Source organism: Struthio camelus, chromosome 30 (genome assembly GCF_040807025.1).
Source record: "Struthio camelus isolate bStrCam1 chromosome 30, bStrCam1.hap1, whole genome shotgun sequence".
Classification (NCBI taxonomy): Eukaryota; Metazoa; Chordata; class Aves; order Struthioniformes; family Struthionidae; genus Struthio; species Struthio camelus.
The window spans coordinates 262,202-289,459 of record NC_090971.1 but is presented as its reverse complement, the minus strand read 5'-3'; the positions used below and the strand labels follow the sequence as shown (position 1 = coordinate 289,459).

At 58.6% G+C, this 27,258-nt stretch overlaps 1 protein-coding gene across 7 annotated transcripts; it reads right to left on the bottom strand.

Moving 5' to 3' along the window:
- Positions 1 to 1,244: 1,244 nt before the first annotated feature.
- On the bottom strand, positions 1,245 to 27,128 carry CGN (cingulin). 7 transcript variants are annotated; one of them, XM_068921928.1, is made up of 22 exons: positions 21,003 to 21,219; positions 20,808 to 20,909; positions 14,530 to 15,611; positions 13,880 to 13,980; positions 13,466 to 13,535; positions 12,408 to 12,515; positions 12,077 to 12,228; positions 11,481 to 11,622; positions 11,156 to 11,368; positions 10,614 to 10,762; positions 10,181 to 10,322; positions 9,772 to 9,972; positions 9,284 to 9,490; positions 8,865 to 9,122; positions 8,092 to 8,262; positions 7,782 to 7,943; positions 7,185 to 7,274; positions 4,441 to 4,524; positions 2,932 to 3,050; positions 2,693 to 2,801; positions 2,277 to 2,440; positions 1,245 to 2,072 (listed from the first exon to the last, which is right to left on the bottom strand). In XM_068921928.1, the coding sequence occupies exons 3-22, from the start codon at positions 15,586 to 15,588 to the stop codon at positions 1,931 to 1,933; spliced, it is 3,843 nt and encodes a 1,280-aa protein (XP_068778029.1). In that variant the 5' UTR covers positions 15,589 to 15,611; positions 20,808 to 20,909; positions 21,003 to 21,219; the 3' UTR covers positions 1,245 to 1,930. The 7 variants fall into 7 exon arrangements, with proteins under 7 accessions (XP_068778029.1, XP_068778027.1, XP_068778028.1 ...); XM_068921926.1 differs by lacking the exons at positions 20,808 to 20,909; positions 21,003 to 21,219 and adding an exon at positions 27,109 to 27,128; XM_068921927.1 differs by lacking the exons at positions 20,808 to 20,909; positions 21,003 to 21,219 and adding an exon at positions 25,652 to 25,740 and having other exon boundaries at positions 14,530 to 15,603.
- Positions 27,129 to 27,258: the final 130 nt, after the last annotated feature.

The window sequence follows — 27,258 nt, the reverse complement described above, 5'->3', positions numbered from 1 at the left end:
GCGGGGCGGGTGGGGCCGGGGCGACCCAGGGCGGGCCATGCTGAGCCATGCAAAGCCACGCCGAGCTGGCTGCTCTCGGGGGGCGATGCCCCCACGCACAGGCGATTTGGCCCCCGGTGGGTGCCCTCCACGCTGGCCAGCAGGGCCCTGGCACGGCCTGCCCCCGGGGGTGGCCGGAGCGCGGCCCTCCAGGCTCCCTGGCCCACGACTGCAGGCGCTGCCGGCCCCCAGCACCACCACGCCGCGGTTCGGCAGGGCAGCCCGTGCCCAACCTCCCCCAGCTGCGCTGGGCCATCCCGGGCGTACCAGGGCCCTCCTCTCTGCCAGGCACTAATTGCTACATACCTATGTGATGAGCTCAGGCAGCCTCAGACTCGCTGCAGAGCCACCGCCGGCCAAGCTGGAGGACACGCGCCATCCCTGGGGCGGGGGAATGCCCCATCCAGGCTCCATCTAGGGCATTTCAGCGCAAGGATGTGTTTTTTTTTTTTTTTACCCTCTCCTGGGGCAGAGGCAGGTGCCTTTGTGGGGTGCTCAGCCCTCAGCCTCCCCCCCCCACCCCATTAAACCCAGCTGGTGGCCTGGGCACAGCTCGGGGCTGAGGCTCGCCAGCCTCCTCCCTGCCCCAGGGCAGCCTCGGTCCAGCAGGATTTGTGCCCAGGCCCCCGTGATGTCTCCCTCCCCTTTCGGAGGCTGCTTTCACCCCCATCCAGAGGGATGGGTGCCCTGCAGCACACGGGGAAACTGAGGCACGGCAAGGGGGCAGAACCCGTTGTGCCGGCCAAGCCTGGTCCCAGTGAATAACCTGGAGCTGGCTGTCCTTGCTGGCTGATCTGTCCCAGCCCGCTTTGCCCCCAGGTTAAACCTCACCAGAGCACACGAGGGGAAACTGAGGCAGCAGAGCGGGGGCCAGCCAGGCCCTGGGGCACCCTGGTGCCATCACAGCCCTGGGACCAGAGCCAGCTCAGCCCCCGCCTCAAGGCCACGGAGGGAAACTTCCCACTGCTTGGCAGTACAGACCTGCCAATCAAAGCAATGGTGCTAATTAGCATTTGGCAATGCTCCCATCCTTGTTAATTAGTGATAACAAGGATTTATCTCAAGGCCAGATCCAGCAGAGCAGGGAGGCAGCCATGCTCTCTGCTCCTAGCCAGGCAGGAACCTCGTGCTGGGCGCACGGCTGATGCACTGGAGCCTGTGCTCCCTCCTGGTGCTGGGGAGACCCTGGCAGGGGACCGGCTGCCTGTGTTAAAATGCTCAACTTTATTTAAAATAGCATCTGGGGAGGGAAGACACTAGCGGGGCAGAGGAAGGGGGACTGCATATAAAAATAAATTGGATGCTTCAGAGCCACAGCAGCATTCGCAGCAAGGATGGGCCCTGTGCACTCACTCGGTCCTGCCCCGGCTTTTTCAGTGAGCAGCAATGTAGACCTTGGGGCAGCACTGTCCCCATGACCAGGACCACAGAGTCATCAGCCACAATGGCAGCGGCCTAGGGCCTTATTGCACAGCAGCCACTGCACACACATGTCCCAGCGCCCAAAAACAGTTGGTTGAAGCATGCCACCCTCCCCTCCAGCAGGGCTCTGAGAATGGTATGGAGATGGAGAGATGGATAAGGCAGCGGTTCCTGGGGTTGCTGACCCTGCTGTCCTGCTGCTTTTCAAGTGGCAGCTGAACAACCACCTTCCTTCATGGTGTTACTTTTAAAAGAGTTTTTACAGCCAGAAGAAGGGGCTGCATCCTCAGCCGGTTCATCTCCCAACTCCGCGCTGCAGTGCCTGCTGGCCAAGATGGAGGCATCTCCTCTCTGGGGCCTAGAGCGATGATGAGAGGCCATTTTTTCAGATTCAAGCTCAGGAGGAGCTAGTTCAGAGCTTGGCCAGTGCCAGGGAGGGAGGCAGCAGCCGGGGTGGCACGGGCAGCTGCTAGCAGGAGCTGGTCTGGAGGTTGGCCTCCGTCAGCAGCGAGGCAATGGAGGACGGCCCATAGGCGCTGTCGAACTCGTCGTCTGAGCTGAGCTGGTCGTCCTGCAGGGAGGAGTCAGTGGCCGAGCGGGTGGCCTTGCGCCTGGAGGGCCAAAAAAGAGGGGTCAGTCCTCAGCCACCTTGCAGCCAGGAAACGCCAGCCCTGGGAAGTGGCTCAGACCTGCCCCAAGCCCAGACAGTGCTGGTCGGACACCATCTGTCCATCCCCCAGTGCCGTCCCAGGCCGTGGGGGGAGGTGGGACAGCTGCAAGCCAAGTGGACCCAGGGCCACCCTGCAGCTCCATACCAGGCCTCCTTCTCTAGCGCCTTGATACGGTTCTGGAGCTGCTCGTTGAGCTCGTGCTGCTCCTCCAGGTCCCGCTGCGCCTTCTTGCGGGCGCCCTCCAGGCGCTCGATCTCCTCCTCAGCCTCATCCACCTGCCGCTTGAGGGCCTTCACTCGGAGACTCAGCTGTGGAGAGAAGGCACAGGGCCAGGTGCCACGTAAGGGACCCGTGGCACCAGGGACTGCCACAGGGCAAGCACCAGCCTGCGAGTTGGGGCTGGTGGCCAAGAAGCCATCACAGACCCAATCTGTCCAGCACTGGCTGGATGGGACCGAAGGCAGAGCCAGGCACAGTGCAGTATGCACATGTGCCCTGGTACGTTGCACGTGCATGTGCACGTGCGTTGGCCTGTATTATCTGCAGTGGTGGCCACCCACTTGGTCCTTCTGGTCGTTCACATGCTGCCGCTCATCATCGATCTGGATCGTCAGCTCTTTCACCTTCCTCTCCAGCTTGCGGTTTGAGGACAGCAAGACGCTCTTCTCCCTGCAGCAAGGCAACATGTGGGTCAGGGCAAGCTAAGCTGGTGCCTGGCCCTTGCACCTGGTGAGGGCAAAGGAACTCAGCCCCCCTGGCCCCAGTCCAGTGCAGTCCGGGGGGTTTCTGTCTCGCGTACCTCTCCTCTGCCTGCAGCTTGTCCTGCAGCTCCTCAACCCTCGACTCAAGCTGCGAGACGCTGCTGTTGGGTTTCTGCAGGCCCTCAGAGCTGGCCAAGCGGCTCTTCAGCTCCTTGTTCTGGTAAGAGAAATTAAAGCCAATTAGTTGCCCTCAGCCAGCATCCCTCTGTGCTCCGCTCCCATCCCAACGCGGTGGCTGGCAGCCAGGTGAGGAAGGCAGGGTACAAAGCACCTCTTATGTAAATCCCCGAGGTGAGTCAAGCCGCGAGAAAACCCTTTCCCAATAAGGAGACATAACGAGCTGGGTTATATAACGGCAATTAGCCTTGCTGGCACCAGCCAAGGGTGCGACCCAAGACTAGAGGAGATGGCAGATGTGCGGGGGACCACGAGGTGTTACCACGGCAAACACCCAGCTTCAAATGCCCCCAGATGCATGGGCTTAGCCTATGGTTCTCTCTTAAATGCCTCCTTCAGCCAAAAAAACAGCGAAAGAGATCCTAAAAGTCACTCCAGCCCCAAAGGCACTACAGAAGCCAGCTCCTCTCCCTGTCCTGCACAACATGTCCAGCAGACCCCAGCATCCAACCAGCCTTGTTAACCAGATGGCAGTAACGACCGTGGCTGCCAAAGGGCTGGGTAGCGCCTCTGCCTCCCGCTTTGCAGCGTCAGCGGTACGAAGCCATATTTTTTTTTGGCAGCGGCAATTACACACCGGGAACAAGAACAGCTCGAGGAGCTTATTTCTCATTGATCCCTTTTGTTCAGAGCCAGCTCAGGGTTAGGTAACGAGCGATTCGGAGCACAAGCCCGGGCAGGCTGGGAGAGAGGCACTCACCACAGCCTGGGGCGTGAGGAAAGAGGGGATCCGGCAGGAAATTCACCCCAGGGAGAGCCTCTGAGGCCACAGGGCCGGCACCTTTTGGTGCTGGAGCCAGCCAGAGGGTTGGAGCACTGCCCTGAAGCATCCCTGCCTTGGGCAGCCTCTGGAGCTGGACTGGCCCCACAGGACAGACACCCTGTGCCAGTGCTGCCAACCACCCCATCAAATGGGGTGCTCTGGGGATCAGGCACCGATGGGGAAATGCCTTGGCCCAGTAAGGCCCTGGGATACTGGGAAGGAGGAAAGTTCCCTCAGGAGCCTGACCGTAGCAGTTACGAGACAAGCAGCTCCCCGTGTCTCCGCTGACCCAAGAGGCTCTGGTAGGAGCCCTTTGGAGCATCACATGGTGACAGCTCCAGGGATGCTCTGGCCAGGGATGGGGCATGCACAGGATGGAGAAGACACAGTGTCCAGAGTGGAGTGAAGAATGAGGAACGCTCATTTTGCTGCCAACACAGGAAAACCCCCTCGCAAACATGGCATCTCTCCGAGGGATGTTCTAGAGCCGGCCAGGCTGGACCAAGATGACTGGCCCTGCATCCTGGTGCACCGCTCGTGGGAAGCCAAGGCAGCCGGATGATGGGCCCTGCTGCAGTCACGACCCGACCCCTTCACTCAGCCTTACCTGCCTCTCCAGTGAGATCTTGTCACACTCTAGGTCCTGGCGGCTGGAGCGTTCCTGCAGCAGCTCTGCCCGGAGCTGGTCAATCTGGGGAGAGAGACAGGAGAGCTTGGTTTCACCTTGTCCTTCCCCACCTTGTTCATTCGCTAGCAAGAGATCGGTGCCATTGTGGATGCTCACAGCCAAGATGGAGCCCCGGCTCCACGTTTCACCCATGGTCGCCTATGCAGCTGGTTTGGCTTACTGCAGCAGGTACCACACTGTAAACCTTGTGTGGGGCACACAGGGTGAAGGTAGCTCTTGCAAACCTATGGGATGCAGCACAGTTGGTGGTTTCCAGCTCTTTTCCCTTCCCTGGGGCTTTCTGCAAAACTGATCCAGTGCTTAACCCACCTGCCAGAGCCAAGAGCTGCCCAGACACTGGGCAGCGATTCCCATTCAGTGAGGCATGGCCCCATCATATCTTGGCAGAGCCTAAACATGGCAAATCACGCTGGGACAGCAGCCCCAGCCTGGCACTGTATCGCATGCTGAGCACGGCCAGGCTCAGCATGCTGCTTACTCGGGACTGTAGGACGCCCCCCCAGCTCAGCTGGCAGTGAGGACCTGTGCGTGCTCCCTGCTCTGGGCCAGCACAAAGTCTGCCCTCAGCTTAGGCATTGATGAGGGTCATTTGTGCTAACCCCCAGCACAGCCAAAAGCCCAACATTAATAACCCAGGCAGTCCTCCGAGACAGCTGGCTATCCCGGCACATCCTGCACCCCTCGGTCGCTGCCAGTGGGAACCCCAGCAAGGGGAGTTTGGTTCCTTCCCAAACTGCTTAGCCTCTTTCTTGCAGGCATTGACACCTTCCCTCCTCCAGGCATGGACTCACTTCCTCCCCCTGTCTTGCACTGCCCAGAGATGAGAGCTACAATTTCCAATTGGAGGGTTCAACTGGTCAGACTGGGATTTGGGGACCTGGCTGTGCTCTCGGCTCTGCCCAGTGCCTCCGGGCACCATGGCTCGGCTGTACCTAGGGCAAACATGGATTTGATCCAATGATGAGCCAAAAGCAGAACGCCCCCAAGGGCCTACTTCAAGTTCACCCAGGCTCAACACGCAGTTTTGTGTACCATTGTAAAACTGGGGGGGGGGGGGGTGGAAGAAATGTGGTTTCCTACACAGAATTGCCCAAATTATATGTAAGCAGTCCAAAAACAAGAGCTCACATAGTGATGTTTTTGAGTGGAACCGAACTCCGGTTTTGCAAGCACCTCTGCTCTGCAGCACCCACATTTCAGGTGAATCAAATATTGCTGTCAAAAGTAGTGTCTGGGATTACCGCCAGGACATGCCTCAGTTTCCCACATGGGAAAAAAATCACCCATTTTAGCAGCTAGTCAGACCCACCAGGGCCAGACTCTGATGCCCTTCCCATGGGGGTACCCTGAGGGGCCCCAGGCTGGATCTCAGCAGGGCAGGAACAAGATGGGGTAAGAGCGGGACATCGCTGCCCTCTCCTGCTGGTGAGCCAAGAGGCTGTTTTCCCCGAAACGCAGCAGTAATACCACCCGCTCCCCATGCGGCACTCAGGATCCAGGCGAAACCCAGCACGGCCAGTGCCTGGAGGCTCAGCAGGCAGCTCACACCCGCTTGCAGAGCTCAAACACCAGCTCTGGCTTTGAAGGTAATAAGCAGTTCGGTTAATAGAGAGGTTAGAGCCAGGAGACCAGTGTAATTTAAGCCCAAACTTCCTGCATAAGTTACAAACCTCACCCTATAATTTCAGGTGATTTTTTTTTTTTTTTTTGTGCACCAAGCTCGTATAATTTCCGTTTGCACCCAGACCAGCTTTTCAGATACCGTCATCTCAGTTGCATTTAGAGACTAGAAGCTATGGAGGGCTCAGGGCTGCTCAGTAATGACTCATTAATTGAGCTTTAACACTGGTAACTGGCTGTACCTAAAAAAGCAAGTTATCAAATGCTATTTTGCACCTCTCCAAGGCAGTTAGAGGTGCTGGGCTGTGGCTGGGGGTGGTTTTACTGTGGCACAACCCCAGTTTTTCCCCCAGTGCGGCACTGGCCCTGCTAAAGAGCAGCAGACACAGAGGGGAGCATTTCGAGGAGCCGGAGTGGCCGGCATCTTTTCCCCTGCTGCGAGCAAAGGTGCTCGCCCCACTGGTGCAGGACACCATCGGGGCTGATGGGAGGCAGCCTGCGGGAGGCTGGGCTACGAGTAGCTCATGAAACTGGGCAGGAGAAATACTGCAATCCTCATGGCAGCCGCTGTGAGCTGAGTCTGTGAGGTGTCAGGGCATGGCTAGGCTCCTAAGCAGCTTAGTTTCAGGAAAACAAAGTGAAATACAAAAACACCAGCCCTCACCCCAATCTCCACTTTTCGGGGTGGTGAGGGAATAAATGGACCATTTTCACAGTGCAGCAGGATTGTGGGAACAGCGTTGTTTTTTTTGTTTGTTTGGTTGGGTTTTTTTTTGCTTTTTTTTGTTTTTGTTTGTTTGTTTGTTTTTGAAACACAGCACCACCACGGCAGACATCCAGAAAGAGCAGCTGCGAGGACCAGAGGGGTAGAAAGCCACACTCCACCAGTTACAGCCCTGGCAGGGGTCAGATGTCCCCCAACTCCGTCCCTCAGTTTCCCCAGCTCTCAGAGAGGATTTAGGGGCAGACCATTGCTTTGCAAGGCTATGAGACCAGCACTGGGCACAAAGCGGTCTCCAGCAGGGGTTTAGGGCCTGCCCTACCTGGTCTCTGCTGCGGTTTACCCGCTCTGTCAGTAGCTCCACTGTGGTCCTCTCCTCGTCCAGCTCCACCTCCAGGCGCTTGGACTTTTCCTGCGAGCAGACAGGCCCAGGACAGGTCAGCACAAGCCTCGTGGTTACCCGTGGGCAAGGGGACAACGTGCTGGAGGGGGCTGGGCTGGCCAGGTACAGTGAGTGCTGCCTGTGAATAACACTGAGATACTGGAAGTAACAGTTTTGCACAAAGGGGCTGTTCAGCAGCCTCTGTTCCCAGCACCCTAAACTAGCCCAATTTTATATTCATAAATAGGAATATTAACAATAATACACACCTCTCAGTGCTGCCGCCCTGTGTCACATCTTTAGCAGCAGACCCCGGTTGGGCTTAGAGGGAGATTGCTGGGTGTGCTCTGCCCCTTGCTGTTAGCGCACAGCACTGCAGGTGCCAGGCTGAGTCGATGGCACAGTCACGGTGGGTACTGCGGCAGGTGTTGCACCAGGCGAAGGCTCTCGTCCACCCAGCTGGCCCCTCTCCCTCCCCAAGGGTCTCTTGTTGGCTTGTGCAAACCCGCTGCTTTTTTAGGGTACCACACTACGAACCTCCAGCATCTTGACCTGCCGCGAGCGGTCGTCCTGGGAGCGCTTCTTGGCGTCCACCTCCTGCTCGAGGTTGTGCAGGCGTTGGACCAGCACCTCCTTGTCCAGGAGTGCGCTCTCCCGCTCCGCCTGGCTGTCCTGCAGCGCTTGCTTCAGCCGGGCAACCTGGTGCATAGAGGGAAAGGGTGCCATGCTGTACATGGGGCTACAGGCTCCCTGGCCCTGTCTCTGAGCCACGGAGGGACAGAGAGGGAGGAAAGTTACCCCACAACCTGCCAGCCCCTTGATGGCCCTTGTGAGCGCCACACAGTACCTCATCCTGCAGCCGACCCATGCTGAACTGCATCTTCTCCACCTCAGCGCCCCGGTCCTTGGCCTGTTTCTGGGAGTCCGTGATCTCCTTTCGCGACTTCTCCTTGAACTCCTCCAGCTGTGACTTCAGCGTAGCTAGCGAGCTGTGTGACTCCTCTGTCATCTGCTCCAGCTAGGGTAGAGCAGGGAGAGCTCAGGAGCCCAGGACCAGCCCACATGCCCCGCCCTGAGCCACTGGGACCCAAGGCAGGAAAAGATGCCTGTGGGCATCGCGTTAAGGGGAATATTTCTGCCCCGTGTGTTCAGAAGCATCATGGCAAGGGGCATAAGCCCTGCCAGCACAGCCTGGATGATCCCCCTCTTCCTTTGAGCAAGCACTGGTGCCAGCTGGATGATGGCATTGGGTTTTTGCAAGATCCTGAGCCTCTAGGGGAGCAGAATTTGCCCTGCAGCTGCAGGACAACAGGTCCCTGGGATATCAGGTGATGCTGCCTGCAAAGGTTCCTGGGGACAAGGTGGTTTCATGGAGTTTGAGTGCAAAGAGAGAGCTCCCACGATATTGGGGAAGGATCTGTCCCAGCCGGCTCTGTAGGGAAATCAGATCCCTGCTCCATGCCCGAACTTGGAGGCAGAGCCCTGGAGTCCTGGTTCCCTCCCCTAATTTAGCTACCGGCGTCTCAGATAGATGTCTTGAGCCCGTGGCACAGAGACAGAGTGTCATGGTATGCAACACCCCATGGGATGGGGCCCCCTGGGGCACCCAGGCACCCCAACCTCTTTGCTCAGCTTCTCCGTGGTCCGGTCAAGCAGGCGCTTCTGCTCCTCCAGCTCATTCTTGGCGCGCTTCAGCTGCTCCTTCTGCCTCTGTTCGTCCTGGTAGGACACACTTAGCTCCTGGTGCTCCTGCGTCAGTCGGGCCAGGCTCCGCTGTGCCTCGTCCAAGCGGGTCTCCAGTGAGCGCTTGGCCATCAGCAGCTCCTGCTCCCGGTCTGTGGCTTCACCTAGCGACTCCTCCATTTGCCTGCGCTCGGTCTGCAAAGACAAGGTTCTTAAAACACGCAACTCCCTCCTCCCCAAAGCAGAGGAACAACTCTCAGGCCCCAGATGCCTTGGTCCTCCTCTGGCACTGGGCTGCTCCTGGCCTTCAGCCAAGAGGCGTGAGGGGGTGGCAAAGACAACTGCAGTCTCCATACCTCCAGTTTGGTGACCTTCTCCTTGAGCCGTGCCTGGGAACCCTCCCAGTTCTCGCCCAAGCGCTCATACTCCTTCAGCTGCGTCTCCAGGCCAAGGATCTTCCTCCGCAGGTCATCATTGTGTTCCTGCAGCTCCCGCAGGGTGGACTCCACCACCTTCCTTGCCTGCTCCACTGACTCCCTCTCACTCTCCAGGGAGGCCTTCGCCTGCAACACAGCCATGGCATGGGGTGGTCCTAGGGCCAGCTGAGGCACAGAGGGGCTCTGGGGGGCTTTTCGGGCTTGCATCCTTCAGCACAGCCTGGGAGCCACCTGTGGCAGGTGGATCTGGGGCTATGAGTCTGTCATATCACCCCACAGCTGCAAAACTTGTGGCTCCCACAAAGGTATGAAGAGTCCCATCAAAGCGAGCACAGGCCACAGTGGGGCTGGCTCCTTGGCTCATGGTTCAGTAGAGACAACCACCCTCCCCCAGCGCCATCACTCACCTTTGTAGCTTCATCACACTCCTCCTGGAGCTGTTGCAGGTCCTTCCGGTACTGCTCAAGTGCCTCGTCGTGGCTGGATGCCTCCTGCCGCATGGTGCCCTTCAGGGCTGCCAGCTCCTGCTCCTGCTGGCGCAGCAGCTCATCCTGAGCCTGCTTCTCCACTGTCAGCTCCTGCTGCATCTCCCGGGCCTGGTGCAGCTCCTGGATGGGAGAAGTGATGGGCAGGGACCCTTTGTATGGCCCAGGCTTGGGGCAAGAGACTGCATCCTCCTGGGTGTGATGTGGGATCGGCCCCCCAGGCTTTGCAGAGTGGGCAGGATTAGCCCAGGGTTAAGTAGGATGACTATGCTGGCTGTCTGGTTCGGGGTCTCCAGAGTTGTGTCTCCTCCCTCTGTCCGCTGTTACCTACCTTTCTAAGCGCCTCAAGCTCACTGGTGTCCACCGTGCTGCTCCGCACCTGGTCCACCTCCTCCCGCATGGCCAAGAAGCGCTCCCGAAGCTCCCGCAGCTCTTCCTCGAACTCCTCCCGCTCCAGTTTCACCTGCAACAGCCTGGAGGGGGCAGGATGAGGGCCATTTCCTCACAGGGGACACAGCTGACCCTTGGTCATCCCTGCCACCACCTTTGCACCCTGCACAAGCCGTTTGCCCACTGCCGTTCCCTGGGTCCCAGCATGCCACAACATGGGTGTTGCAATGCAATGTCTCTCCAGCCGTCTTCTTCCACCCCAGGTGCTCAGAGGAGGAAGAAGAGAGCCTGTCCCTTCCCAGCTGCTGACCCATTTCCACAGGGTTTGCAGGAAAGACGTTGGAGGGGCACAAGCCTCCTCCTCCTGCACTTACTCCTGCTTCGTAGTGCGAAGCTCGTCCTTGTTCTTCTGGAACATGTCCCGCCAGTGCCCCGTCTCCTCTGCACTCTCCTTCAGCTCCCGCTGCAAGTTCCTCACCACAGCATTGATTTTCTGCCTCTCTGTTTCCAGGTTGGCCTGATCCTGGCGGGCACGATCGAACGGTTGAGCGTTCGCCATCAGAGCAGAGGCGTTCGGGCAGGCTGTGCCTGGGGGCAGGAGCCCCAGAGCTCTGCATCTGCCCTCTAAGGATGCTCAGGTCCTGCCATGGTTAACACTGCCCAAACCAGCCCAGAGAAGCTGTGCAAGGACCTGGGGACCCTCCACACCTCCACAAACCTGTTGGAGAGCAATGCTTGCTTCTGTTCACCTCCCAGCTCCACTGCCTTGGGGCAGGGAGAGCCAGGGCAGATAGATGCTCCAAGGGACACTGGGGCAAGTTTGGGGCAGGAGGCAAAACCCATTTCCAGCTCAGGAACATTTAAAGGGGAGAATTTAGGGAAGGGTCTCCCTGGGCGCCCATCCCCGCAGCCGGACCTGCGACACGTCCTCCATGCTGCGCCTCAGCTGGTCCATGTCGCTCTGGTACTGCTGCCGCACGCGGTCGAGCTCTTTGTCATGACTGGCCACCTCTTCCTTGAGGGCTCCCTTCAGCGCCATCAGCTCCCGCTCCCGCAGCCGCAAGTGCTCCTCCTGCCGCTGCTTGGAGCTCAGCACCTCCTCCAGCTCCTCCCGGGTTTCCAGCAGCTCCTGGGTCACAGAGAGGCCCCCTGAGCTCAGCGTCGGAGCCCAGCGGAGACAGCGCAGCATGCATCCACTGCCTGGGATGTGGGGACAGTGCTCCAGTGCAAGCAGCATATACCTTGTATAAAGCCTCCCTGTCTGGAGATGTCCCAGAGCCCTTGTGCAGCTGGTCAAGCTCTGTGTGCATCATTATCAGCTGCTCTTCACAGTCCCCCAGACGGGTTTCCGCCTGCTCCTTGGCTATTTTCACGTCAGTCAACCTAAGGAAAGAGCGTGAAACTGTTCACAGTCCAGCAGGACCCCTTTTAAAAGGCAGGGAGACCCAGGCCACGTTTGTACCACAAAGGGCCAGGGCTCCAGCACCCACTTGTCACCATGCCCTGTCCCTGCAGCTTAGTATCTTCAAACATCCCCAGTGCCCTGACATCACCCTCCACCAGTGATTCCTGATCCCCCCCCCCCCCCCAGCATCTTGCTGTAAAGCCCCATCCTGGTAACCTGTAAGAGCACTTAGGGCAGTTTAGGTCCTCAGATCTGCCAAAAAAAAAAAAACCCTCACTGCAGAGTGATTACCATGTGGGGCCCCCTGCTGCATGATGCAGGTGAATATCCCCTGCCAGGCATGTTTGGTCCTGCAGATGCAGACCACAGCAGCAGATGAGCAAGCTGAGCATGTCCTGGCCCCAGAGCCCCCCCCCCAGGAGCAGCTCTTACTCTTGCAAACTGCTCTGCAGCTCCTGAGCTTTCTTCTCCAGGGCTGCCCGGAGCTGCTGGCTCTCCTCCTGTGCCTCCCGCAGCCGGGTCTCTAGTGCCCGAGCAGAGCCCATCCTTGCTGGATCCCTTGCCAGCTCAAGCTTCTGGCGGAGCTGTTGGAAGGGGGAAAGCAGTTATGTCCTTGCGGTGGAGGAAAGTGGCCAGTGACCCGTCCATCGCCCCAGCATCCTCGCCGGCTCCAGTGCAAAAGCCCCACTGCATGAGCTCCCCACGGGGATACAAACTGTCACCCTGAACACCCCAGTCACCTCGACCCTCTGCCTAGCCTCACCTTAGTTTCCTCATCGAGCTTCTCCTGCAGCTCCTCCACCTTCCTTGCCAGCTCGCTGTGCTGGGGCTGAGAGCAGGCCACATCCTTGGCAAGTGCCTGGAGAGACCCCTTGGGGAAAACAGGGCACATTCAGGGCACTGCCAGCCCCCCCAGCCATGGCTCAGCCGGGCTGGGATGGCGGTTCAATTCCCAGCTCTTTCTCGCTGAGGAGGGCTGGAGCAGCATGGGGATGCCCTAGCCATGTTTCCACCAGCGTCTCCAGTCCAACCCCTGCAAGACTATTCCTTCCCATGTTCAATCTCCAGCTAGTTTAAGAGAAGCACCTCGGCAGTGATGAGGTGCTCGGACAGCTCAGAGCACAGTGGCTCCCAGATTATGCAGCTCTGCACAGAGGGCTCGGGAGCATGCTGCCCTTCTCCTGCATCATTTCCCCCCTGCTAAGCCTGGCCAGGAAGCAGCTTCTGCCCAAATGCAGCTGCCTTCTCTGCCTGCTCCCCAGCCCCTTGAGACACTCTGGGAGATGCAGCACACAGAGGGGCAACGTGACCTCTAGAAAGGCCCCCACAGCCAGTAAGCTCCGCCAAGCATGCAGGGCAGCAGCACAGCTCCTGTGGGCTGCCAGGGGTTGAAGATCAGGAGGAAAAACCAGGCAGCAGCTCCACCCAGCAAAGCCTTGAGCCCAAGGCAGCTGGCAAGCTGTCACGTCGCAGCCCATCAAGGCTGGAGGGGAGCCGCAGCCGCCGAGAGCTCGGCGCAAGGAGCCCGCGAGGGCCTGCTCCACAGAGCAGCTGGCACATGGGGTCCCACAGCGGGGAAAGCCACAGGCGGAGCTCAGCTGTGGCAGGGAGCACCTTGCTGCAGGGCCCTGAGTTGAAGAACTCCTGGCCATGGCTTGTCCTTGGCCTGGCATGGCCAGGATCACTGTGTGTGGGGAGAGGGTGCCAGGAAGCCAGGGGAACAGAGAGTCCCCAGGAGGACTCAGGGACCAGCGTGCCCCAGAAGCAAGGTGCCACAGAGCGGATGAGGTGGGGATCAGCAGCGGGACTACTTCAACTCACTGCAAGTTCCTGGATCTTCTCAAACACCAGATTAGTTTTCCTCTTCAGGGATATTTCGCTGTCTCTGCTCCTGCAGACATCAGAGCAGAGGGAAAGTGCTGGGATAAGGCAGAGGGGATGGAACGGGAAGACAGAAAGGCCCAGGAAGGCAGGAACAACCCAACACTGCTACTGTCTTCCCCCAAACTCCTGGGCATCAACTGCCCTGCTCTGCACAGACGCTGGGACATGGGCAACCCGTATAGTGGCTACAAGAGCATCTCTGGTCCCTAACAGCCCTGCAACATCACAGCTTCAGCAGCTGATGCTTCCAGAAAAAAAAAGGGCAGGGAACGGTGGTGGTGGCCACTGGAGCCATAGGCCAGGGCGTTCAGCGGGACAGGCCGCTTGAGGGACAGGTCTAGGGGAGCTCACCCCTCCTTCAGGATGCCGTAGATGAGCTCCTTGGTGTGCTCACTGCTGCCAGGCTGGGCGACCTCCCGCTGGTCCCGCAGCAGGTCCGGGGTGGACTTGAACTACAGCAAGGAAAAAAAAGCTCAGCTGCAACAGCAGAACCAGGCTGAGCTCACCCTCCTCGCCCGGCTCTGGGGCCCCACCAGTCCCGGCACTCCGGAGGAGGTCGGCTCTTGGCTTAGCTGCTGGGGAGTCCCGTGGCTAAGGGCAAAGCGCCTTATCTGCCTGCTGGGAACGTAGTGCCAGAGGCTTTAGGTGTGTTTGTGAGGCCCCAAGTACCAGGGAGGGGAGACATTTGCCCAGAAACCCACTCTGGGGATGCAGAGGGCTTAGACAGCGGCCCGAGGGCTCACGGAACACAGATTTCAGGCCTGTGAGCAAGCCAAAAACCAGAGCAGGTGCCACCTTTGGCTGAGGAAGTGTCATGCCCCAGCATGAGCAAGGGACCCTGAACCCAGCCCACAGGCTGTGCACAGAGCCCTAATTAACAAGTGCACGACCCCCCCAGCAATGCCGATGGAGCGAAGGCCGCACGAATGCTGCTGAGGCCAGGGGGTGCCCAGCACCCAGCAGGAAGAGGCCATCCCCCCGCAGGATCTGTCCCCCAGCACCTGCAGTTTGCTTTGCAGCCGCTCAGTTGTGGGCTCCTCCACGCTCCGGCTCGCCTGCTGGCTCTGTGCCACGCCGTTCTCTGCCAGTCTGGCCCCGCTCGGCTGGCTCAGGCTGCCGGCGAGCGCCGAGGGCTGGGGGCGAACCTCCCTGCTGCTGGCCCGGCACTGGGCGCTGCTCAGCTCTCCGGCGTCTGGGGCGTCACGGTGGGAGACGCGGCCATCCAGGCTCTGCGAGCGCTTCCTCTCCTCTGAGGGGATCCGGCCCCTCCTGGCCATCCGGCCTCTCGGCTGCACCTTCCCATCGAATTTGCTGATAAGGGAGTCCACTGAGGACAGTGGCTTGGTGTCTATGTCGCTGCCGCTAGCGTCGCCTGGCCAGCAGGGCCCCGAGGCCTCCGAGTCCGAGGAGGGATGCTTGGCCACAGCCCTCAGACCGGAGACATTGCTCTGCTCCGGCCTCGGCCGGCCGGCAATGTTCAACATGCTGCTGCTCTTGGTGCCGGCCAGAGGCCGGGGCTGGCGGCTCCCATTGGCCTGCGCCCGCGGCGGCCCGGGGGCAAAGGGCTCCTCCGCCGTGCGGCTGAGCAGATTGCTGTGGGAGCGCGTCCTCCGCAGCTCCTCCCCGCGCGGCCGCTCGGGCTCATCACGGGAGAGCACCGGGGTGCCGCTCGGCTCCTCATCTGACGTGCTGTAGTGGGAGCCGGGTCGGGGCAGCCGGGCCGCATAGGGGTTCTCTGGCAAGTCCGAGTCGGAGCTGGCCGAGCCAGAGGGCAGGTCCAGGGGCCCCTGAGCAGCAGCAGGGTTTCCGTACATGCCCTCGCTCTTGATCTGCACCCCAAAGGAGTCGCCGCCCTTCTCGCCGCTGTTGAGGACCACGAAGGGCTGGCCGGCGATGCCCTGCACGCGCACCGCCACGCCATACGAGCCGGGCTTGCCCGCCTTGGCTCGCAGCTTGTGGGGTTTCTTGGGCTCCTGCAGGTCGTTTATGAAGCGGATCTGGACGCCGTAGTCCACAGGGCTCTGCTTCTCGGCCATGGCCGTGCTCGCGGGCCAGTCCATCTCCTGAGCTCAGTGCTGCCTTCCTACAGGGGAAGAGAGGGCAGAGTCTTCCTCAGCCCCGTGCTAGCACAAGGCAAGAGGCAGGAATTGAACCCAGGAGTGCTTAGCATGAACCCCCTTTAATTAACAGGGGTCTGCCCAAGGGCAAGATTTACTTTGCTGTGCACAGCTCGCAAGGGTTGGTCCCAAAGCCCTAAATTGCTCCCTTCCTGAGCTCAATCCAGCAGCACAGCAGCGTTTTCCCTCCCGTTCCTCTAGCAGCCGATCGCTGATGTGACCCTAGCAGAAGATGCAAGGAGAATGCCCAGGGTGGGGGGATGAGCAGCGTCTCCAGAACGGGCTGCGGGACCAGGGAGACTCGTTCTGCTGACAATGGCATCACTCAGCCGCTCCTCGCGGCGTCCTGGCATGGGGACGCTGGGGAGAGCAAAGCACACCACCCTGAGCAGAGCGACAGCAGACGCTTACCGGAGCGGCAGCGGAGCAGACGCTTCTCCTCCCACTCCCCCCTTGCGGTAGGATCCCGGTGAGACAGCGGATGAAGAGGTGGCACCCGGGCGAACTCTGCAGCTGGGATGCACTCCTGCCGCCTACAAGGCGCTGGCAGAGTGCTGCATCCTCACTGCAGCAAGAGCTCAGGAGTCCTCCGTCAGCATCACCCAGCACACCCAAAGCCCCCAGGAAAAGCCCTGCCAGAGCCAGTGTCCACAGCAACCCTCTGTTCCCATGGTGGGGTGGCCATGAGACTCCCACTGGGAGGGAATAGATATTAGCAGTGACATATTGAGAACAACGTGATGTAACACTCCCCCTCGGTCCCAGCGGCAGCCTGCACCCCGGGCTCTGCTTGTGCCGTGGACAAAAGGAGGCGGTGAGCTGAGCCAGTCCTGCAAGCCACCCGTGCGGCTCTGCCCCGAATTAACGGCAGTGGGGTGCAGAGCTGGCAGAGGCAGATGGGAGCAACAGCCTGCTGGGAACACCTCCAGCTCGCTACTGACTGCAGGTGGGATGTCGTTGGACAGAACCAGCCAGAGCAGCTATGCCGAGCAGGTACCGCGCTCCCTCAGTGCCCGCATGTACCTCCTGGCAAAAGGAGCCCCGAGAGCGGCATGGCAGCTCTTCACGCAGAAGGAAAGGGCTGCCAAGAGGCTCTTTTTGCAGCATGGAAGTGGCCACTGCCCAAGAGCTTTGTGCTTTGGGCAGCTCTGCAGTGCTCCTCTTCAAGAGCCAACAGGACAGTGATCTCTTCCCCCTAGGTGTCTTGAGGATTTAAGCGATAGAAAAGTGATAGGTCAGCCTTTGAGCCTCACGGCATTGTATTTCCAACCCCCCAAGACCACCAGGGAAAGGAGCTGGCACTCCTCTTCCTGTTTGAAATAAACAGGATCGCAGGAGCGGGCAATTCAAGATGCTGAGAGCCCAGCCTACGGCCACATCCCTGAGGGTGGCGCAAGGGACCCAGGGAGGGTAGCCCAGAACCAGGTAGGGTAATGTTTAAACATGTCTTGCATGTGGAAAAATAAAAAAATATTAAAAAAAAACAAAACATGCCCTCAGCTTTCAGTTCAGATCCTGATATCATTTCCAAAGTCATCATCCTGGCCCAAACCAGCAGAAATTGAGGGCCCATGCATGCCCAAGGTCCACAGGCTGCCAGAACGTGCATGGCAGGGCACACGGCCAAGCTCTCCTACAGCCTCATGTCAACCATGAGACCACATTTTCTCCCGCACTCACCCTGGGGAAGAGATTCCCCCCAGAGAAGAGAGGATGGGGAGAGCATCCCTGCTGCCAAGGATGCTGGCATGGGGCCAGGCTCCCCATGCCAAGGCCAAATCTCCCAGAGATCCCTAGCCCAGAGAAGATGCGTGGGCTGGAGGCAGGGTCAGATGCCATGCGGAGCATGCCAGGCATTGCCAGGAAGGACGAGCTCTTTTTGCGTCTCCCCTCTGCGCAGCATGCCCACCCGGCTCGTGCCAGCTCCCCATGGCCACCTTCTGCTCCCGTCCCCTGGCCAAGACCAGGCAGGAGCAATTCCTGCCAGGGCCGGCACCTCACCCCAGGGCCACAGGAGCACCCAGACCGTTCTCCAGCAGGAACACATCCCCGTTCAGCAATGCTGGGCTTAGGGGAAAGCTCGCCAGTGAGCGAAGCAAGGGTAATCTGTCTGCCTGCTCTAAGTGAGATGGAAAAAGTCTTAGCCGGAGATCTGCAGCACAGGGCAAAGAGGGAGCTGAAGACTTTTTACTGGGGTTATGATGAGCTTTTAGGTCTTTTGCATCCATCTCCGAGACCTAACAGTGAGCAGCAGCTCCCAGAAATTGTATAGAGCAGCAGGCAAGTGACAAGCGATTTGTTTCAAAGGCTGAAAAGCAGCCAGCTGGCACTTTCCTCTAATCAGAAGGGCAACACAGGCAAAGAATAAGGCCCCAAGCAGATGGCAGGTTATCACTGTCCTGCAGAGGGGTCATAAAACACACCTGACCCCACAAGGTGCCCCACACACCCGCTGGTCAGCCTTGCAGGAGCATCAACATAGGGAACAGACCAAGGGGATGGCCAAGGCGCCCAGGGGCAATTTGGCATAGAGAAGAGCCCCGGATGTGGCACAGAGCCTCAGCAGCCTGGAGGGACACAGTGGGCAGGGGTTCCCCAGGGTGACGCCCTGGAGACGCGGCCCCAAGCACCAGAGCGTGAGCTCCTTACCCCTGCCAAGCATCAAGATAATAAGATCAGCAACAGATATCAGTGTCTGTAAATACACCCTGAATGCAGCACCCACAGCAAGTTCGTAAACCAAATCCTATTATTCCAATGCTTCCTGGGGATGCCGGCACCAGCAAACCACTATCAGCAGAGCATCTCGCCAGCTGCCTGCCTTATCCCCTCTGAACTGTAGGGATGATCAATGGCTGGGGACTCTGGCTCGACTCTCAGGGAGTGCCTGCAAGAGCTGACAATAGCTCCTCTTGCTCGGGGATGGCCGGGCCAGGCACAGCCTTCGCGGGCACAGCAAGGGCTGATGCCTCAGAGCTCCACAGCTGCCCCGCTCGGTGGGGAACTGGAGCGGCTGGGAAGAGGACAGCCACCAGCGTGCAGCAGCAAGCCAGAGGGGGAAAGCCAGCTTTAGAAACAAACTTCAAATTTATCCACAGCAGCCAGTGTCCAAAGTGCAGCCAGCAACAAGCCACAGCCTGGGTGGGGAGCAGGTGTGTCCCTGACCTCTATCGGGGCAGTAACTGCAAACCCTGGGTGCAACACCCAGCTCAGCTTTGCAGGACCAACCTTCGGATGCAGAGGCAAGGGAGTACAGCCCATGCTGGCATGTGGGACAGCGTCATGGCATGGGTCCCGCTTGCTGGGGCATCGCTGGCAGTGACAAAGCCCACCAAAAGAAGCATTGGCTGTGCCACCAGTGCCACTGTCAGCAAAGGAAGGAGCTCCGCCCCACCTGTGGGTGGGCCATGCAAGGAATAAGGTGGCAGAAACCCATCTAGGTTACACAGTGCTGACAGTGCTTCTGGGCTCAGACCACTCGGCTCCCTGCACAGTCCCAGCTTGCAGCCAGGGAAAGAGGATTTGCTTTTTCCAAGGGAGCACCGGCATATTGGCATTTGCTGAGAGTGCATGCACTCGAGACGTGCAGAGTCCCCGGTTCGCACAGCTCCCGGCTCGGCACGGGTCTGTCCCAGGCTGCTGCCGGGTGCCCCTGCAGCTAGGGGCAGGGGAGGCTGGAGAAGCAGGTAAGTCACGACAAGCAGTTAATCTCCCAGGAATGCCTCATCCTGGAAGGGCTCCAGCTCACAGATAAAGGGACTTGGAGCCAGATTCCATTCCTGCAGGACAGCAATGCCAAGCCTGGGGCTATGTGCAGAGATTTCATTGGAAACCACAGAGAAGGAGCTTGGAGGCAAGAGGGACAAAGACTCAGAGCTAAAAATAGTCTGCTTGTTGTCCCTAGGCATGTGCTTTACTCCTTCGCCAAGCACGCAGGGACTTTGCTACACAAACACACCTTAACTCTGCCCTGGATCAGCCTCTCCCCTCCCCATGGGGGGCATTGCATCAAGCCAACGACAGCTGGGGTGGGGGCCCCGCTGCCAGGCTGGACCGTCCGCAAGCGGATGCGGCCGAGCGCTCCCACAGCAAGGGCTTTGGCGCAGGCGGGCGAGGCAGGAAAGGTCCCTCGGTGACGGTCACGCACCTCCAGCATCACGCTGTTTGCTGGCTGCTTTGGGGATGGCGGGCAGCCAGCTCCATTCGGGCTGATAGCAAGCACAATAGGCCCTTTGTGGACACATTAACCCAGAAAAGTTGTTTTGCAGTGTGCAGGCGGCACTGGGAAAACTCTCTCCTGCCAAGCAAGCATTGCTTTGGGTTCAAGGTGGCTCTCGGTCCCCTTGCTCTGCTAAAACAGCCCTATGGGAAAGGTGGTCCCTAGCACCACTTGTCCATCCCCTTCCCATCGAGGTCAGCCAGGTAACTCAAGTAAGGGCTGTTCAGTAGGAAATGCACCTCCTTCACCCAAATCCACAGCACCTTCACCCAAAGGGACCACGGTCACAGTGGGAATTGAGGGCTGCTCCAGGAAGGCAGGGGAAGTTGCATGCCGGGACCTCAGCAGGAAGCAATGCTGCTTCCCGGCAGCACAGAGCTTGTCTCAGAGTTATCTCTGTTTGAAGCAAGCAGGCTGCCATAAGCAGGTTAAATTTTGTAGCCTTTGCACCCCCTCCCCCTCGAGCATAACGAATTGCTTTAAGCAAAGCCTTGGGAGCTGCATTACCCCAAAGCACTCCACATCCAGACCAACATCACTGGAAAGGGGGCAGCAGAAATCAGACAAAAACAGTGTTCCCCTTGTCTCACCTATTTTCTTGGCTCCCACCACGTTTTAGGCTATTTCCACTGTAGGTTTCCCAAAAGCTTTGCTCTATCTGCAACACTGCTTCCTTAATCCTGTTTATATACAACTGCTTGTGTGACACAGGGACTGGTTCTGCTCAAGGCCAAAGTCTGCGGCCAATTTCAACAGGCACGGCACAAGGCCTGCACCCTGCCCACCGCCAGACGGCCCTGCCACAACACCAGAGGAGACCAGCTCCTCCTGCTGTGCCACCGTCACTCCTTCCTGGTGCAGCCTGAAAGCCCCAATAAATCCTCCGCCAAGCATGCCGACGGATGACATGACACCCGCTTGGAGAAACCTGAAACCAACACACCTGCATTTGCGTCACACGGCTGCTCCACAGGTGCGACCAGGAAAGAGTCTCTCCACACAACACCCAGCGGAGCCAGGCAAAGCCAGTGCCCCTGCAGCTACCCTGCAGCGCAATAAAACACCCCAGATTTAGGAAGAAGGGATTCACCCACACCAAGCATCTCTGCACTACCTTTGCACAGTCCTCAGGGGATACCTGCAGGGCAATTTTCTCCAGTTGTACCCACTAATTCATGCAGGATAAAGATCAGCCCGACAGGTCACAGCTCCAGGTTGGCATCCCCCTGCCCTGAATCAGCACGTAGCTCTCAGGGAGTCACCTCTCTCCCAGCCCCGCAGCCGCATGCCCCGCGTCTGCAGGCGCCAGCAGCTCTTAGCAGATCCCAAAGCAGCAGGTTCACTGATAAGAACCAGGCACAAGTTAGTTTCCAAATTCCTTTGCATCTAAAAGCCTCCCAACCCACCCACAAGGAGAGTCCTCAGGTTAAACATCAACCCAGATACTAGTAAATCCTGTTCTCTACCCTTTCGTCTCACTTGTAATATTCCCCTGTGTGCCAACACATCCCATACCAATTAATCATCCTTAATGTTCTTCCCCCGAGCAGGAGATAAACCAGAGGAGAGCCCACACTGAGCATGAACCGCTTCCTAATGCCATGGACGCAGGGGCCAGAGCGGCCGCTCCTTTGCAAGTCAACGGCTTTTAGTTGGGCAAAATATCCTCCTGCATTTGCATTGCCACTTCTCGGGCAGGCTGAACACCAGAGGCTTCTGCTGCAAGCCTGTCTCAGTTACCTGTGTATAATTTATGAAAGCAGAGGAAAAGGAGCAAACAGAGGTCAGATTTTTTTTCCCCCCCTTAGGTCAAATAAAACCCCTGGCAAAGGAGAGCTGAACAGACTTTACAGCAGAGATGATGGCTATAAGTCACTTGTTCCCATCCTCCCTCCTCACCCAGCTCCCTGAAACCGATGATGATAATAAGCCTTTAGCTGTCAGGATGAGGACGAAGCCCTCGGACACTGCCTGTCTAGGCAACACCTAGAAACTGCTTGAGATCTGTCCCGCTTGCCAGATCTTCCAAATAAAATAGTCAAATGGTTTAAAAAAAGCTACACCCTGAGACCACAAACACTGTGTGAGCAACACCACGATGCATTTATTACGGCCTCGATCAGATTAGACCCTGCTTACGGGTTTCCAAACAAATCACGCCCGTGAAAGCAGAATTATTCAGATTCACATGCTCACGTGGATAAATATTTCATGCAGGTTACTAATGGAGAGCAAGGAACAGCCCCTCAGGGCGTGAAAGGGATCTGCACCTGGATGTTGCTCTTGGTGAGGCTGCCAAGGGATTGCAGACACAAGTGAGTGCTCGGGCACGTGACATTCATTAGACCAAATTGCAAACAGGGACTTAACCCCTTCACCCTGCCATGACAGCAAACAGGGCAAAGATGAAGAGACACAGCTGGATGCATGTTGGGGTTGTGTCAGGGAATTCAGCCTCCCTCTCAGCCTTGTTTCCCGAGCCTTGGCCCATCTGAACGCACACATGGAAATCAGGGACCGCTGCCTCCCTGAGCACTCTCCCACCACTGTCCCGCTGCGATCCTCAGGGCCAGATTGGGCAGTGGGAGCACCAGTGTGGCAGGCAAAAACACAAATGTCAATGCTCTGGCATCTGGGGAAGAAGCCTGCTGGGGCACGGGCAAAGCCTCACAGCGTAATGCATCCTCTTTACTTGCTCCACTCTGCTCCAAGCAGCCAAGCATGGCACAGCACAGGAAAACCACCCACCCCAAGCACACCTGCCATCCCAGTGCAAACCCAGGGCAGCCAAAGCTGCAGCTCTCCCCCAGACCTCCTGCCCCCAAAGAGCCTCGAGGGAGATGCCACAAGGACCACAGCCACGCAGCTACCCATGTCCCCTGCAGCCAGGTGAGGAATTCCCATCAGCATGATCTCTCTGCAAACAGCACTTTATCGATGGGGACTGGAGGTAGAAACAGAAAGCCAGCCAACTCCAAACCCGCTCAACTGGTTGGGGTGGCAGTGAGAGGAAAGGGAGCCCAGAGCCATCTGCAAACATGCTCCGAAACAAAAGGTTGTGAGCACAGGCAGAGCTGCTGGATTATCGCTGGAGAAAGGTGCCCTGAGCCAGGCTACACAGAGAGGGGCAGAGGGACAGGAGAGCGTGCAAGGCCACCCAGCCCAGCTGCACCAGCCCAGAGGCGTCCCTGCAGGGCCGTACCCGCAAGGTGACAGCGGATGTGGAGGCCACGAAGAGAGAGCCAGGCCCAGGAGCCGCTCAGTGCCCCTGCACCCATGGGGAGGAGCCAATGTGCCCTTCAGCACACAAGGGGGCACAGCATGGCAGGAGTGGAGCTCAGCAGAGGCTCCGTGGTCAGTGGAGACAGGAGCAGCAACAGCCGCCGGCCTGGGGAAAAGCTCTTCTAAAGCAAGGCAAGGCAGTTTCTACAGCTGACATCAAAGGAAGACAACAACTTGTTGTCTCGGAAACAGGGAAACTGAGGCACGGCTCACGCAGACATACCTGCGGTCTCAGGCCAGGACACTCTCACTCAACCCAGCTTTAGTTTAAAGACAACGCCTTGAGCCTGGCTCTTGGGCTGGGACATGGGACTTGGGAGACATGGCCCGCAGCAAGTTTAGTGAAACCTGGCACAGCAGAGGAGGCAGTTCTCCATCACGCCGAGCATCCATCCACCACTCAGCCCACAGCAGCACGCCACCGAAACACCCTGTAGGCTCGGTTGACACAGCCCAAAAATCACCCAGAAGCCCCTCACCCATGCCAAGGGGGGAGCCAGCCTCCAGGCGAGTCCTTCTGGGAGGCAATGTTGTGTGGAGCGGCACAGCATGGGCAGATTGAGCAAGAGCAAGGCACGGAGCAACTCATCCTGCTGAAGGTCCCCAAGGGAGACCAATTGTTGGAGGAGTCCAAGACTTTCAGCCCAACATCCCAGCTCTGAGGTCCCCCCAGGGAGGGGGCAGGGCTGGGCTCCAAACCACTGGGTGGCTAAGACCGGCAGCTCCACGGCTGCCTTTTTATTTCACAGAGGAGATGAGGTATCTGCACCCCAGAGGGTCTTTTGAGAGAGAAATAAAACCACCACCAAAAAAAAAAAAACACAGCAGCACTCAATCTGCAAGACAAAGCGCTACACACGCTCACGACAAATAAATCAAACCGCAGCATCTTGCTCGTGTTTTAACCCCCTGCAGTTACCAGGGAAGACATCCAAGCCCTAGATTTTCTTTCCTATTTGAACCGGTGGCTAAAAATACCACCCTCGGAGCCCAATGTGAAGTAGGGCAGCTCCGCACCAGGCGTTGCACATTAAAGTTTCAGGAGGTGCTGTGTTACGGCCACTCCACAGCCAGAGGGGAAGGGTTTGAACCCATTCCACAGGCCTGAAGGAACACTTTTGCCCCAGGATAGAGTTTCCTGAGCATCCATGGGATCCAAGATGCTTTTTTTTTTTCCTCCCCCCTCCTGGATTTCACTCGTCCTTCTGCAATTTGAGGCCTTGGCTGAAACAAGACAGAGGCTGTGATTATCTCGATACTAGTAACAAGGTTCAGAGGGAAAAGACCCAGGATCTGGCTATTCCTCAAAGCAGGAGATTAAGTGGCTCCTATCTGCCTCTGTCCTGGCTACACATGGCCCCAACAGCTGGGCTGGGACTCAGCCTTTATCAGAGAGCTTCCTCAGCCAGAAATTAAGTCCAAGAGCCATAAACATACTAAATATTTACAGCGAGAGGAGCAAGGGAGTGACTGCACCAGCCTCTGCTCCGAGCAGAGCGAGAACTTCTCGGCAGCTTTTGCCAGCACCCCGGAAAAGCTTCTTTATACCCGAGATACCTCCCACAGAGGGCAAGGTACTCAGGAAGGAAAACATGCAGCAGGGTGTCATGTAGGGGGACCCCTACAGAGGGCCAGGCTCCACAGGGGAAAGGCAGCTCTCAGGGCAGAGGCCCTTTCCCAGAAGGGGTTCATAACATGGGAGGGCAGATCCCCACTGGAAAATGGCACCTGCTTTAGCAGGCCCAACAGAGGGATGCTTGCAGGGGGCAGGACCTACAGACTGCTCCTGTCAAAGAACAAGAACATCAGGGATGAGCTAAGGGAAGTGCAAATCCCCTACAGAAAGGGCAGTCTCAGTGGAGAGAGACCTTATAGGGGCAGGTAAAGGCAGCCCCTGGAGGCAGTATTGGGGAGAGGAGATCCCCAAGGGAGGAGAGTCTCTAGAGTAGGGCACATCCAGGCTAGAGGAGATCCCTTACAGGGGAGCAGCCTAGGCAGCTCCCTAGAAGATCTGCTATAGGGCAGGTCACACCCTGGGGAGAAAAGCCCCCATGGAGACTGCTATAGGACAGAGCACACCCCAAGGAGAAGGGTACCTGTAAAGCCAGCCCCTATAGGACCTGCTCTAGGGCAAGGTTCACCCCACAGAGGAAAGCACTTGCAGACCCAGCTCCTATAGGCTCTGCAAGAGATCAGGGAATGCTCAGGAAAGGACACCACCTCCAGCCCATGGGGCAGCACACATCCCAGGGATGACCACTTCTATGGTCCCAGCCCCTATGGGCTCTGCCACAGGGCAGGGCTCACCCGGGAGAGAACAGCTCCTATAGGACCCTCCATGGTATTTACCCAATGAAGGGGAGCCCTAGGGCCCATATAGGGCTGGCCGTGGGGCAGGGCTCACCCGGGGGAGGAGAGACCCTACGGCCCCATGGGATCTGCCATGGGGCAGGACCGGGAGCAGAGCCCCCGCAGCCGCCCGCCCGCCCGCCCGCCCGCACTCACCTCTCCTCTCCTCTCCTCTCCGCTCCGCTCCGCTCCACCCAGCCGCCGGCACCTCTCACCTCCGCTGCCCACCGCAACCTGTTACCTTCGCCGAGGCCCCGCCCCCGCCCCTGCCATTGGCCCGAGATCCGTACGGCCCCGCCCAGGCCCCGCCCCTTTCACCGCCCCTTTGGCTCGCGGCCAAAGTCACGTGAGAGCCGCCATTTTGGGGGAGCGGGGCGGGGCGGTGACGAGGGCGGTGTTTGGAGCAGGCGGAGCTCCCCGGCTCATGGGCGGCTCCGCAGGCTGCTCCACGGGCTGCCCCACAGGCAGCTCCCCCCCATAGGCTGCCCTACGGGCTGCCCTGCGCCCTCCTCCATGCCCCATAGGCTGCCCCACAGCCCCCCGTGCCCCACAGGCTGCCCTACGCCCTCCTCCATTCCAAGCAGGCTGCCACACACACCCCTCTGGGCTCCACGGGCTGCCCTACACTCTCCTCCATGCCCCACGGGCTGCCCCATGCCCCCCTGTGCCCTACAGGCTGCCCCACAGGCTGCCCTACACCCTCCTCCGTGCCTCACAGGCTGCCCTACACCCTCCTCCATGCCCCACGGGCTGCCCTACACCCTCCTCCGTGCCTCACGGGCTGCCCTACACCCTCCTCCATGCCCCACGGGCTGCCCTACACCCTCCTCCGTGCCTCACGGGCTGCCCTACACCCTCCTCCATGCCCCACGGGCTGCCCCATACCCCCCCGTGCCCCACAGGCTGCCCCACAGGCTGCCCTACACCCTCCTCCGTGCCTCACAGGCTGCCCTACACCCTCCTCCATGCCCCACAGGAGCTATGGGCTGTCCCCCACATGCTGTCTCCACACACTGCCACCCCACAGGCTGCCCCACGCACCCCCTGTCACTCCATGGGCTGTCACCCCATGCCCTGCCACTTGGACACCTTGCCAACCTGTCCCCGATGTCCCCAGGGACTGAACAATCTGCTCAACTAGCACCATCCATCTCCCAAATCCTTCCCAATGTAGCACCATCCGCCCCAGGAGCTTCACAGCTGCCCTGAAGTACAACCTCTCCAAGACTGGAGCGCTCTGCATCACTGGGAGGGATGGGATGTTCTGGGCAGTCACCTACACGCTCCTAAACCACCTCTCCGGCCCTGCTCCTCTCCTCACCCCATGCCCCAACAAGGACGTGGCATGGTGGGAATGGTCCCCGTTACACAGGTCAGTCCACCAAACAGTCTCTCCTGGCCTTAAAAATCTGTGAATGCAAAGTCTGAGGCCTTGCAGTTCTGTTTTTCAGTCCTTTCTTTTGCCGCCTCTTATTCCTAATCACCGCTCACACAATATTGGGGAGCTGCCCTGGTTCTTGGAGGCGAGGGTTTGAGCAAGATCATAGCTTTCATCTAAAGAGCACGCGTCTCACCTTGGGAATTGCAAGGAAAAGCTTTAAAATGTACCTTACCTTAAGCACTGAAAAAGCAGAACTGTAACTTAAAAGGCCACAAACACACATGGAAGGTGTGTGTTGTGCCTTAAATCTCTCTTTTTACCCATCCCGGTGGCACGATGGCCTGTGGTGTGGGGACAGATGTCACACAGTGTCAGAGATTGG